The 13,927-nt window shown below is 38.2% G+C and overlaps 1 protein-coding gene across 3 annotated transcripts; it reads left to right on the top strand.

The window, feature by feature from the left end:
* Positions 1-1,904: 1,904 nt before the first annotated feature.
* Positions 1,905-13,918, top strand: LOC137031953 (sterile alpha motif domain-containing protein 9-like). Of its 3 annotated transcripts, XM_067403353.1 has the most exons (4): positions 1,905-2,152; positions 7,352-7,582; positions 9,278-9,343; positions 9,582-13,918. In XM_067403353.1, exons 3-4 carry the CDS (start codon positions 9,311-9,313, stop codon positions 10,950-10,952), a joined length of 1,404 nt encoding a protein of 467 aa, XP_067259454.1. In that variant the 5' UTR covers positions 1,905-2,152; positions 7,352-7,582; positions 9,278-9,310; the 3' UTR covers positions 10,953-13,918. The 3 variants fall into 3 exon arrangements, with proteins under 3 accessions (XP_067259454.1, XP_067259452.1, XP_067259453.1); XM_067403351.1 differs by lacking the exon at positions 7,352-7,582; XM_067403352.1 differs by lacking the exon at positions 1,905-2,152 and having other exon boundaries at positions 6,773-7,582.
* The last annotated feature ends 9 nt before the right edge of the window (positions 13,919-13,927 follow it).

A 13,927-nucleotide genomic window follows, 5' to 3' on the forward strand; every position in this document is an offset into this window, starting at 1 on the left:
AACATTGTATCTCTAAAGAACCCTAACATGTCTTCAAGTAATTGAGTTACTTGCGCCATAATTATGTTGCCACCGGTCGCTCTCTCGCTAGGCCTACAGACCTACCTGATGATCATTAGTGGTTCACTAAATAAAATAATTACATTAGTACCTATTTACAAGAAGCACAACTCAAATAACTACTAAAGAATAAAATAAATGAACAGAGAACTGGCTGACTAAAGTCAGCTTGAAAATGCTATAGCTATCATGAAACAAAATGGATGCTTAATTTCTTTACAATTTAAAGATACACTTTCATCAGTCAACTGTGAAAGTCTGGTGTTTTTTTCTGGCAACCTTATCCAGGAGAGAGAAGATAATTCTTCAGAAAGATCATGTAAAGATTCGTGAGTGCACAGGGCAATGTTAGAGTGCTGACATGTAATATCTGAGCGAGAGCAGAGGCATATTTGAGAGCTCACTTCCAGTTTTATGAGAGTGAAAGAAATCCGAGAGATTCGTGCTTGCGCATTACATGGATGCGCTGTCGAAATGTTAATTGGTTAAAATGAATGGAGAATGTGTTTTTTTCTTAGGTGCTCAAGCCCCTGAGCACTCACAGGATTGGCGCCTATAGGCCTACTGGGATTATAAACTTACAAAGTGACATGTAATTGACTATTTTATTCTAACTATTCTTAACAATTATGAAAATTAAGGGAAAGTTATGGTATTATTATGGCCTTTACATCTGCCTTAGTTATAAAGGTCTGTTCATATATAGGCTAAATGCAGGATCATCACACTCTGTGCAAGTCATTTTCATTGCATTCAAGCATTATGTTTTATCATATGGCCCCAGCCTCGCTAGCCACAAATTAAGTCTAGTGTTCACTTTATGTGTCGTCATAGCATTCCACAAGAGCCTAACTGAGCATAATGTAGTGACGGAAACACTTAATTATTCATTTAATCAGTTGATGCAATTTGTAATAAATTAGCCTGCCTATCTATCTATCTATCTATCTATCTATCTATCTATCTATCTATCTATCTATCTATCTATCTATCTATCTATCTATCTATCTATCTATCTATCTATCTATCTAATCTTTGTAATTCCTGAATTGTCCTAAGCATACACTCTAAAAACTGCTGGGTTAAATACGGACAAAACCAGGGATTGGGTTGTTTTCACCCAGCCATTTTTTTCAACCAATTTTGGATTTATTTTTTTAGCCAGCAATATAGTAATATAGTAAAAGGCATGTTTTTACTCATCCCCAAATAGGGGCAAATTTGTGGGGTATTTTTAAGATTAAACTTGACCAGACCAGAGACTTATATTACATCATGTGAAAGAGGGCATAACAGGTGCCTTTTAACCCAACCTGCTGGGTTTGTCCATATTTTACCCAACTTGGGTTGTTTTTAACCCAGCATTTTTTGTTCTGTGCTGCTATGTGAATGATGTAGGCCACAAAAATAAAAACAAAGATTTGAAACACTTCCTAGGAAAGTATTAAATGCATGACAAGTTACTTTGATGACCAAATATATATTGACCACTATGTTCAGGGCAGAGAATATAAGCATACAGTCAGACAGGATCCAGCTTGTACAAGAAAGAGAGTAAAATCGCTTAAGAACAATCTCAAACCAACAAAACTCTATTAAATCAGAAAAAAAGGAGAAAAAAAAAATTGATTAAGAACAATAATAAACTACAGATCAATTAAAGACTAAAGAAATGTAACTAAATAAAGTTTAAAACCATGTTTGTTTTAGCTACTGGCTAATTTTAACTAAACCGAGAAGAAGAGTTTGTGATGTCTGACACATTTGCTTGTGGGCATCTGGGCGCGGTTTATTAACGCTATAGACTTCCTTTAAACAGGTTCATACTAGTTCACGCACCGGAACAGACACCAAGAAATCACAGATGTCTAATATTCATCCTAGTGTTTAAAAACAATGAGACAAATAGCCTTCGTTTTTTTTCTATCGATCGCATGATGCAACGAATGTGACACAGTCTAACATCTGTTGAGAAGTCAGCGAGTCCAGCGCTATCTCTCAAGTCAGGTCCCCGGTTGACAGCATCCTGAGTTGGCGAAGAGAATCTGTCCTGACGAGCCCAAGAACACTTCTGTGACCGCGAGTAAAAGATGTGAGTCCAACTTTATCTTATAACTCTAAATATAGCCTAATACCGGAGCTTGATAGACAGTCTAACGGGTAATCAAAATGTGGAACGTCTAAGATGCAATACAGCTTCCGCTGGTTAGCTGTCCCACCCGGGAGGGCAGCCTTTCTCTCGGCCATGTTCAAGGGCACGTTAAATATATCAGACGGTTTACACAAAGGTCTAAAGAAATCAAACTTTTATGGACTCAGAGGGAAGCACGTGTTTTGTTTTATGTGGACTCCCTGGGCCAAGCATGCACAGACATTTTATGGGGGGATGTGCTCAAGTGAAAAAAGGCACCCTTCTCATAATTATCAAAAATAATTTTACTGTGCAATGTTTTATTTACCATTTATCAAATCCATTTACATTGCAATTACAGTTGCATAACTAATGTTCAATCATGACAACTCTCGGAGTGAATTAAATTCAACCAGCATTTATTGGCAAGGGGTATGAATACATGGCTTGATTTTGGCATACGAGATCTGCTGCTGAGCAAATACAAATTGTTTAGCTTAGTCAAATAAAACAACAAGGAAAAGGCTGCTGCAAGAATGGTAGAACCCCCTCAAAGCAGTGGACCGCATGGTCCGTGCTACCCAAGTTAAGAAAGCGGCCGAGTAGCTTCGGCCTGATATCCCCCACACAGCAGATCTGAATGCCAAAATATGTGTACTGCTGCTGCTCCGTAGAGCTATAGGCACGTGTAGGACTATCTATGTGAGCCTGGGCCTGCTTTGCCGAGTGGCTTAACACTATTGAACTTACCTATAAATGTGCATCTGACCTAGTGGTCTAAGCTAGAATGATACTGAGCCAGAGCTCATATGCATAAATGACATGCCTATAAAATGTGATTAGTTTTATCTAATGCAGTGTATGGTATGCTTTTTTTTTTTTTGGATGGTGACCACTCCGAAAACATTGTCCCTGGTCCCCTGCATCAAACTTAATCTCGCAGCCGAGATCCCCCCCTCCACTACTTGAATAATTAATACCAGAATGCCCAGCGCCACCCGATAATTTAAATCAGAGATGTTTCTTGTCCTTTCAAGTCTTTGAAATTATGTCTGATGTAGCATTTGTGGACTGCCGAATTCCAGTGGCCCATTTCTTTAAGGGTAGTGGATGGTACTCTTGGGCTACGTTCACACTGCAGGCTGAAACGACCCAATTCCGATTTTTTTGCCCCTATGCGACCTGTATCTGATCTTTTCATGACAGTCTGAACGACATCCGATCTTTTCAAATGTGACCCAGGCCACTTGGGTATGTGGTCCTGAATCCGATACGTATCCGATCTTTTGAAATGCGACCTCCGTCTGAACGGCCAGACCACATGTATCCGACCCGTACGTCATTGATACGCTACAAATGTCATAATTGTGCGTTGAAGTAGGCGGGAACGAGAAGATAAACAACAACCATGGCGGACGATGCTGCTGAGACCAGTCAATGGAAGGGAAGCGAGGTCACAGATTTAATTAATATTTGGGGTGACAGCTCTATTCAGGCCAAACTCGAGGGCTCTTATCGGAAACGGGCGGTTTACGAAAAACATTTCCAGCAAAATGGCCGAGCGTGGTTACAGACAATCCTGGCTCCAATGCCAGCGAAAAATAAAAAGCCTCCGAGCCAAATACAAGGAGGTTAAAGCCTGGAACAAACGAGGTGGCCGTCTACTTCCGCAAACAACGAGTGACGTTGTTGACCGTTGCGTACTCTTCTGCTCATGCGGGTCACTTTTGGGTCATTTCACGTTCACACAGGAGATCACAAAAGGTCGCATTTAATTGAAAATGTGAACGCCTTGCAAAAAAATCGAATTTTTTCAAAAAATCTGAATTGAGCATTAAGCCCTGCAGTGTGAACGTAGCCTTGGAATGCTGACATTGCTACACCAATCTGGATGAGTGGTCAGTGTAGACTTCTAGGTTTAAGCCACGTGAATGACATGGGTGTTTTAACGAACCAGGCCCTAGTCATCAGTTTCCATCAGCTGTAAGGAAACGGTGGATCTGAGCAGCTACATTCAGTCTTAGAATTTACCAGGTTACCCATGATGGTTTAACAACAACAATTAAGATTAGCTACAATAGCCATATTAGCATCAAATTAAAACAATCTTTGGAAGATATCACTGAACATTTATTTACCAAAGCAAAAGTACATTTCTTACCATTTTTCATCTCAGTTTTTAGTGTTTATATAAAATTAGAAAAATCAGCCATTATTTTAATCTCCAATCTGTTATTTATCCGGTTAGATTCCAGAGTCCTTTAATTCTTATCTAACCAGCATAAAACACTAGCCGGGATTAAATACCCATTGTGAAGAAGGGGCTGTTGTATCACTGCGTTACAGTGTGCCCCACTATTAGAACTATGCATATTATTCTATGATGTTAGCGATATAATTATCATTAACAGCTTTTATAAATTCTATTGAGAAACCATGAGAAAGAGGTGAATAGAATTAGAAAGACTAAGAGTCAATATTCAGAAATTATTAATTATTATGTTTTGAACTATGCTCTATAGTGTTTTGCGGTATGTTTGTTGTCAAAAATGTGTTTATTTTTAATGATTAAAAAATGCCATTTTATATGAAAAAGTTAATAATTGATTTTATTGTCATACAGTGCTCAGCGTAAATGAGTACACCCCCTTTGAAAAGTAACGTTTTAAACAATATCTCAATGAACACAAAAACAATTTCCAAAATGTTGACAAGACTAAGTTTAATATAACATCTGTTTAACTTATAACATGAAAGTAAGGTTAATAATTTAACTTAGATTACACATTTTTCAGTTTGACTCAAATTAGGGTGATGCAAAAATGAGTACACCCCACAATAAAAACTACTACATCTAGTACTTTGTATGGCCTCCATGATTTTTAATCACAGCACCAAGTCTTCTAGGCATGGAACGAACAAGTTGGCGACATTTTGCAAAATATGTCTTTTTCCATTCTTCAAGAATGACCTCTTTTAGAGACTGGATGCTGGATGGAGAGTGATGCTCAACTTGTCTCTTCACAATTCCCCATAGGTGTTCGATTGGGTTCAGCCACTGAATCACTTTCACCCTGTTCTTCTTCAGAAATCCAACAGTGGCCTTAAAGGGTTAGTTCACCCAAAAATGAAAATTCTGTCATTTATTACTTACCCTCATGTCGTTCCACACCCGTAAGACCTTCGTTCATCTTCAGAACACAAATTAAGATATTTTAGTTGAAATCCGATGGCTCCGTGAGGTCTTCATAGGGAGCAATGACATTTCCTCTCTCAAGATCCATAAAGGTACTAAAAACATATTTAAATCAGTTCATGTGAGCACAGTGGTTCAATATTAATATTATAAAGCGACAAGAATATTTTTGGTGCGCCAAAAAAAACAATAATGACTTATAAAGTGATGGCTGATTTCAAAACACTGCTTCATGAAGCATCGGAGCACAAATTAATGTTTTTAGTACCTTTATGGATCTTAAGAGAGGAAGTGTCATTAGTCCCTATGGAGGCCTCACGGAGCCATCGGATTTCAACTAAAATATCTTAATTTGTGTTCCGAAGATAAATGAAGGTCTTACGGGTGTGGAACGACATGAGGGTAAGTAATAAATTACAGAATTTTCATTTTTGGGTCAACTAACCCTTTAAATGTGGGTTAGGATCATTTAGGATCATTGTCATGTTAGAAAAGTGCACGACGACCAAGGGCATGGAGTGATGGTAGCATCTTCTCTTTCAGTACAGAGCAGTACATCTGTGAATTCATGATGCCATCAATGAAACGCAGCTCCCGACACCAGCAGCACTCACGCAGCCCCACATAAGGACACTGCCACCACCATGTTTTACTGTAGGCACCATGCATTTTTCTTTGTCTTCCTCACCTTTGTGATGCCATACGGTTTTGAAGCCATCAGTTCTAAAATCATTTATCTTGGTCTCATCACTCCAGAGTATAGAGACCCAGTAGTCTTCATCTTTGTCAGCATGGGTCCCGGTGAACTCTAGGCAGGATTTTTTTGTGCCTGAGCTTTAAGAGAGGCTTCTTTCGTGGATGGCACCCATGCATGCCATTCCTCTGCAGTGTACACTGTATTGTGTCATGGGAAATAGTAACCTCAGTTTGGCTTTCTACTTCTTTAGAAAACTGCAGTGAACTTGCACTTTTGCTACAGTATTCTGACTGATAAGTAAAGCTTTGCTGATCTTCTTCTTGTAGTCTTCACCTTTCTGGTGTAAAAAAGTCTTGTGACATTTCTCTTCCATGTGGTGCCATTGCTGACAGCATGAAATGGGAAGGGGTTTTTAACACCCTTTTATAGTCAACTGTCTGCTGGACACGCATGCAATGAATAATTAAACTCACCTGTGTTTGAATTATTCTTAAATTAGACATTTGTAGTCTAAAATTTAGCTTTGCTCCAGAGACGTTCAGTGTGGTATTTGCATCACCCTAATTTCAGTAAAACTGAAAATTTTGTTCTCCAAGTTATATTATTAACCTTTCATGTTGTAAGTTAAACAGATGTTATATTAAACTTAGTCTTGTCAACATTTTGGAAATTGTTTTTGTGTTCATTGAGATATTGTTTAAAATGTTACTTTTTAAAGGGGGTGTACTCATTTATGCTGAGCACTGTATTTTAGTTTGTCTTTTATATTTTTTTGATTAGATTAGATAACATGTTAAGCTCAAGCTGTCATATGGTCGTATTACAATGTGCCCCTCACATGTTACAGCATGCACCACCTATGTGGCATGTTGTCATTGTCATGAATCCAGTCTCTGACCTTCTGTTCACTCATCACCAGAGGTCACCTGCTTACCACATGAACTCTTGCACTACACTAACTTTTGTACTTTTTTTGTACTTTTGTTTTTGTACCCTGAACTACAGTTTCCATGATCCATTGCACTGATGACACACAGCTGTATGCACTGATTGCACAATTTCCATCAATTCCATGGACTGCCTCTTTCTTACTTTTGTTTATTGTCCGCGCATATCGCTATGTTAGTGATAGCAACTTACGGAGCCCTCTCCTAGTTTTGTGTAAAGTTCCTAGTTCTAGTCCTGGTCTAGTTTCGTTGTATTGCCTCATTGACTGTTCTCCTGTTTGCCTTTGATTCTCTTGCCTTGTCATTTGCTCCTTGCCTAGACTACTGCTTATGTTATCGGATTACCTATCTTGTCAAGCCCTCTGGATGCTGTTTGCCGATCGAAGACCCACGCCAGCCCTAGGATTATTCTTTGCCCTGCCTGAGATGTACCTGTGCCGTTATCTGACCCTTGCTTGTTTTCTGACCATGCTTCTGTAATAAAGCCTTGCACGTGGATCCGTACGTCTCCTCCTCTGTTCAATCCGTAATTTCACTTCCATTCTTTCGGGGTAAATGAAGAAAAAATTATACACCTTATTAATAAATCAAAACCACATAATTGTACTAGACATGTGTGAAATTAAAATTGGAAAATAAATACTCTGAACCTCAAGTGAATTTACACAAACTGAGACAGTCAGAAAGTGTTAGGTTGTGCCCCGCTCTCCGCTACCACCAACACTACATCACCAACTGCAAAGTTCTCTCTTCTTTTGTTCCATTATTGCCTTACTTGCATTATGGTATTCATGGATTCAACATTTCCAAAAATGTCAGCAAGGTACTGCATCTGCCTCCAACATCGTCTTACATAAAGATTTTTTACTGAAGAAGTTTTACTGAGTGTGCAATTTCAAAAGTAGAATGTGGTTTGGGGTGAGCGGCTCCAGGTGTCGATGGCCATTGGAGACTATGGATAACAGGGTACCGTTCACATATGGTGTATGTAGTCCTTCTTCAGTTAACTCTCGTTGCTTTATACAGAGAGGAAAAACCCCATTCTACCCCACACTGAAATAAAACCTTTTGACTATGATCTTGATTAAGGGCAGTTAGAGCCTCTCTCACTTCTCGTTCCACACCCACAAGATTTGTTCCAAAATCAGACCTAATGTGACCTTATTACTTGGCATCTTCTTTAGATAAAGCATCTGATGGCTTGAATGCAGGAGTCAGTGTCAAACTTCTAGATGAACATCTCTGGATGTCATACATGTGAACAATACTCCATACCATTTCAGTGTGATTCGTCCTTCTTTGCTTCAGGCAGCTGAGAAACAATTACAACTGTTTAAGTAGGCTACTAATCATACTGATGACTCAGTCAGAGGTCATAGACTGCCAGTTTTTTAGTATTTTTAAATGGTTTTCCAATGTTGTATAATTGCTGCTATCAGAATGGTCATTTTAACATTTTCACTTAAAGGATTAGTCCACTTTTAAATAAACTTTTCCTGATAATTTACTCAACCCCATGTCATCCAAGATGTCCATGTCTTTTTTTCTTCAGTCGAAAAGAAATTAAAGTTTTTGATGAAAACATTCCAGGATTTTTTCCATATAGTGGACTTCAATGGGCACCAAACAGTTGAAAGTCAAAATTAGTTTCACTGCAGCTTCAAATTGTTCTACACGATTCTGACAGTGTAAACACTGCTAAGTATATTACTGCCCTCCTCAGGTCAAAGTTTCGAACTTTGCAATTTTTATATGCAATATGCTAGCATATAACAATTAGTTCAAACTTTGACCTGTGGAGGGCAGTAATACACTTAGCAGTGTCTACTCTGCCGAATTCTTATAAAGAAGAAGAAGAGAGCTAGTTCAAGATGAGCATTTATGGTTAAAATGTATAAAAAAAAAAATTTTTTTCAGAAAATGAGCAATGGTTTCACTAGATAAGACCCTTATTTCTCATCTGGGATCGTGTAGAACAATTTGAAGCAGCAATGAAACTGTAATTTTGATCTTCAGCTGTTTGGTGCCCATTGAAGTCCAATATATGGAAAAAAAATCCTGGAATGTTTTCCTCAAAAACTTTAATTTCTTTTCGACTGAAGAAAGAAAGACATGGACATCTTGGATGAAATGGGGTGAGTAAATTATCAGGAAAAGTTTATTTAAAAGTGGACTAATCCTTTAAAATGTCATGCCTATAATGCTGGAATATTATATCTGCATTATTTTATTTTGTGCTTTTTCAGCTGACTTGGGTCGAAAGAAGTGACTGAATAGCAATGGAGCAAAGAGAACCATCAGATTCAGAAAAGGTTTTGTAATAAGTTTGTTTGTATTTAAAATATTTGAGATCGTGAGGCTATTTTTTTTTTTTAATAAGTTCTAAGTTCTTAGAAATTGATTGAAGTTGTTATATTATACAATATAAAATGGCTTGTACTGACAATCCTGAACATTATTGTATGATCACACAAATATTTTCAGACATTGACTTTTTATTGAGTAAACATTATCAACATCAATTTTACATCATTGCTATTATCTTTTCAGCATGCAGAATGTTCCCCACTCAACAGACCTCCAGACAAAATGGAGGACTGGACGAAAGAGGTTGTCCGTGAATGGCTCATTGAGTTGAAAATCCCTGAGAAGTATGCTAAAATGCTTGAGGATCAGGATGTTTCAGGAGCTGCTCTCATTTTATTTGATAAACAAGACTTCCTAGATGTTGGTTTAACACATGGACCTGCAGTTCAAATCGTTAAAACCGTGGCCCTGTGCAGAACATCTTCAGCTGCAGCTGAAAGTCCTACCAATGGACCTGCTGAACTGGAGACACCCTTGAGCACTGAAGAAAAGGGTAGAGGATCAAGTGTGCAGAGATGGCCTGAGGACAGTGGAGGGGAGTCCTCCTATGATGCATCACCTCTTCAAGCCAAGAACGATCTACTACTGGAGGAACGGGATGAAGGCATGTGCACAAAAAGGGGAGGGGCAAGTGGTGCACAATCCTTGGCTTTATCTTTGACACACTGCACAAATAATGTGGGGAATGAGACAAAAGTACACCTGAGTAACTCAGTGGACAACTCAAAAAGCTCTGCATTTTGTTTGTGTAGGCCCCGCCCCTTTGATGAAAGCAGCACAACATTTGTATACAGACAAAATGATATACTTCCACCTGAGACTGGTCCAGGCAATCTTATTGACCCTCTGCATGAGTACAAGCTCGATGTAAACACAGAGAAAGCTTCAGAAAAGGATGTCTTAAAAAAATTCAAAAATGAAACATGTTGGTTTGCTGCAGCATGTATGAATTCTCGAACAAATGGAACTATCCATTTTGGTGTTGGAGATGAGCCACTGTACAAACATGGACAAATTATTGGACTAGAAAAGCCGTCTCAGAGCAAATATATCAATGAATTTTATAAGGGTCTGAAGGAGCACTTCAAAGAAAATACTAATATTGCAATGGCGTGTATTAGGCCCCCCAAGTTTGTTAAGGTAAAATGTCCAGACAACAAAGACAGGTGGGTTATTGAGATTGATGTTGTTCCAAAGTATAAATTAACTGGGAAGAAACTTTTTTACACTACATTAGACAAGAAGAAAAGGAAGTCAAAATGCCTTTTCATTCGTTCTGGTGCAAACACCATGAATTATTTACCAGAAAAGAATTCTAAAATATTTAAGGAAAACGTTAGAAAATTAAAACTTGATTTGGAATTATGGGTTGCATCCAGACAGTTAGCTGAAGAACACGGCCCTGTCCCACACTTCATATGCACTTACGGTGATCATGAAGACCACGAGACTGTGCTTGCGAGTGGTCGATATGCGCCCTCGATGCACACTTTTTCCAAGTCCGCACTGAAGCGAGCTCTGCGGCAGGCTTCTCGACGGTCAAAACGGCATTAAGTCACGAAAGTGCACACTCATAGGAAGACTGCAAGTGTTTAGGGTGTCATTTAGGACAGGGCCCATATTGCTTGAGGCCATGTGTCCAAAGTGTTTTTTCCTGAGGTCAGCATATTGTTTTAAGTGTTTGCAATCAGAGCATATTTTAGAAAGTCAGCAGCGTAACAAGGCAATCAGTATCTGTTCTGCACTGTGCTCTGCACTTGGCAAGATATTCTATTAATAAATATTCAAAAATAAATGCAGTAAAATGTAATGTAATTTCGACTGCATTTACCACTGCCACATGACCTCTGTTTTGTGCCAAGTCATGCTAATGTGAAATTGGTTTGTCATGCTAATTAATTTCCTGTGACTCAATTAGTTGTTTTTTTGAGTTGCAAATTAATAAAAACACATTTCTTTAAGAATTTTATTGTGGTTGCAGACCTTGTTGGGCATAATTTGTTATGGGCTCGGGCACGGTGGCTCAATGGGTAGCACTGTCGCCTCACAGCAAGAAGGTCCCCGGTTTGAGCCAGATCATCTTTTTGTGTCGAGTTTGCATGTTCTCCCCGTCTCCTGGTTGACCGGTCCAAAAGCATGCAGGTTAGCTGGATTGGATATGCCAAATTGAGTGTGTGAGTGTGAATGCTGGGTTGTGTCAGGAAGGGCATCTGACGTAAAACTTGCGCCAAATCAAATGTTTGTGTGTGAAGCAGACCTTGCAAATGAGCGGGAATGACACTAAGATTGTCATAACCTGTTGGTTTCACTGTTAAACAATTCCACTGTTCTCATTTTGGATAATATGGCTTGCCAATATCTACTCCAAGTGGTCGAGTGGCATCGTTGCCAAAAAGCAAAAGACTCAGTCAACCGGAGTCATTTACTCAACTGAGAATTGGGATTGTAGACATGCTAACGGTGACATTCTAGAGTGTATGTTGTTTTCCCTTATCTGTTATGCCCAAGTGTCTTTTTTAATTTAAATGTTGTTTTTTTTTTTTTTTTTTTTTTATAGCATTAGCATGCCCTAATTGGACTGAACCATTTGTAGTTTTGTCTGGGGGAAGGGGGAATAGCAGCAGAAGGATTCTTTACTTTCCCTTTTTAATTTTTATATGGTGTGTTTAAATATTCTTGGGTTTACACTGATTAATATTTGTGTATATGTGTCACGTTTCATTATTTATTTATTTATTTATTTATTTATTTATTTTCCCTTTTGTGTATAATGTATTGTATGTATGGACCCTGTTTGTTCATTTGGTATAGTCTGAAGAAGGAGCTAGCCCTTATAAGTAAGGAGCTATGGAGCTCATCAGGTCAGTCTTGTTTGTTGGAAGCCAAAGGAGAGACCCTGTTGCAAATTGGACCAAAGTATTTAGTGTAGCCTTTCTTTGCACATTGTTGCTGTTTTGTTTTGTTTGTTTTGTACAGTTTTTGTTTGTATTCCAGTATGTGACCTTGTAATTTTTCCCACCACCTCACGGTAATAAACCACCTAGCTATTTGGGATCCACTAAACCTCTGACCAGCTTGGTTGTAATTATTCCCTCTGACCACTGGGCCATCTCTTACACGCCCCCTCAGCCGATCTGAGTGGCAGGATTGGATTTAATAAGCTTTGGAAAGCTTAGGAAAATTAGAGTAAAACGAACAATTATCAGTTTAAAATAACACCATAATTAATAACAAAATCACAAAACAAAACGTAAAATAAAGAACAAAAAATAAACAGCCTACAGGGCCAAGGATAAAATAAAATACATTATCAGGGTCATAACTCGTAAGACATGGGAAATACAGCTGCAAATGGACTTTGCTTTACCATTTGAAATTCGGCAGTCATGGTGCATTCGCGACAGCGAAAACCCAGTAATGCAAGATTTGCAATTGCGTTTGGATTGTCACAATTTATGCATCCACATATGAAAAACGCAATTGCAAATACAATTTGCAATTTCTTTTGAAAATAGTCCGGAATATCAGTCCATACTTTTTTTTACCCGTTTTAGATTTGTTTTGTGTGGTTTTTTGCCTCATTCATGCTGAAAAAATCAATGCTGCCACTCAGTGGGCGAAAACGCAGTTTAAAAATGAAAATAGCGACGACTCTTGTCTCCGTGAATACAGTAAGAAACGATGGTAACTTTAACCACATTTAACAGTACATTAGCAACATGCTAACAAAACATTTATAAAGCAAATTTACAAATATCACTAAAAATATCATGTAATCATGGATCATGTCAGTTATTATTGCTCCATCTGCCATTTTTCGCCATTGTTCTTGCTTGCTTACCTAGTCTGATGATTCAGCTGTGCACACCCAGACGTTAATACTGCCTTTCCTTGTCTAATGCCTTGAACATGGGCTAGCATATGCAAATATTGGGGTCATAAATATTAATGATCTCGACTGTTACGTAACAGTCTGTGTTATGTTGAGATTCGCCTGTTCCTCGGAGGTCTTTTAAACAAATGAGATTTACACAAGAAAGAGGAAACAATGGTGTTTGAGACTCACTGTCATTTCCATGTACTGAACTCTTGTTATTTAACTATGCCAAGGTAAATTCAATTTTCAATTCTAGGGCACCTTTAATTCCTTGACTTATGCTGCTTTCATGTGCTCTTGGAATTATTGTAAATATGAGTTTCCTAGGTAAACATTGCACATGAATGCCCTCCCATTTCAAAACTTGAATGCGATGAGCTTGTTCATAAGCATTTGATATTTTTAAATGTGCAGTAACCTATGTCTTCAAACTGTTGTCTTAGTTTTTAGACAGTATTTGACCTGTTTTTAAAAATATACTTTTTCACCATTATAATGTGTTAACAAATTTGCTATTTTCACTCTTGTATGTTTTTCTTTGAATCAAATTAAGAGTATATCCTGTTGGGATAATACTTTGGTTTTTCAGACTGTTATTCTGGGTTGTTGTGTTACTGGGTTGTTGTGTAAGAAAAATGTATCTGCCATATTA

The sequence above is a fragment of the Chanodichthys erythropterus genome, chromosome 12 (assembly GCF_024489055.1).
Source record: "Chanodichthys erythropterus isolate Z2021 chromosome 12, ASM2448905v1, whole genome shotgun sequence".
NCBI lineage: Eukaryota > Metazoa > Chordata > Actinopteri > Cypriniformes > Xenocyprididae > Chanodichthys > Chanodichthys erythropterus.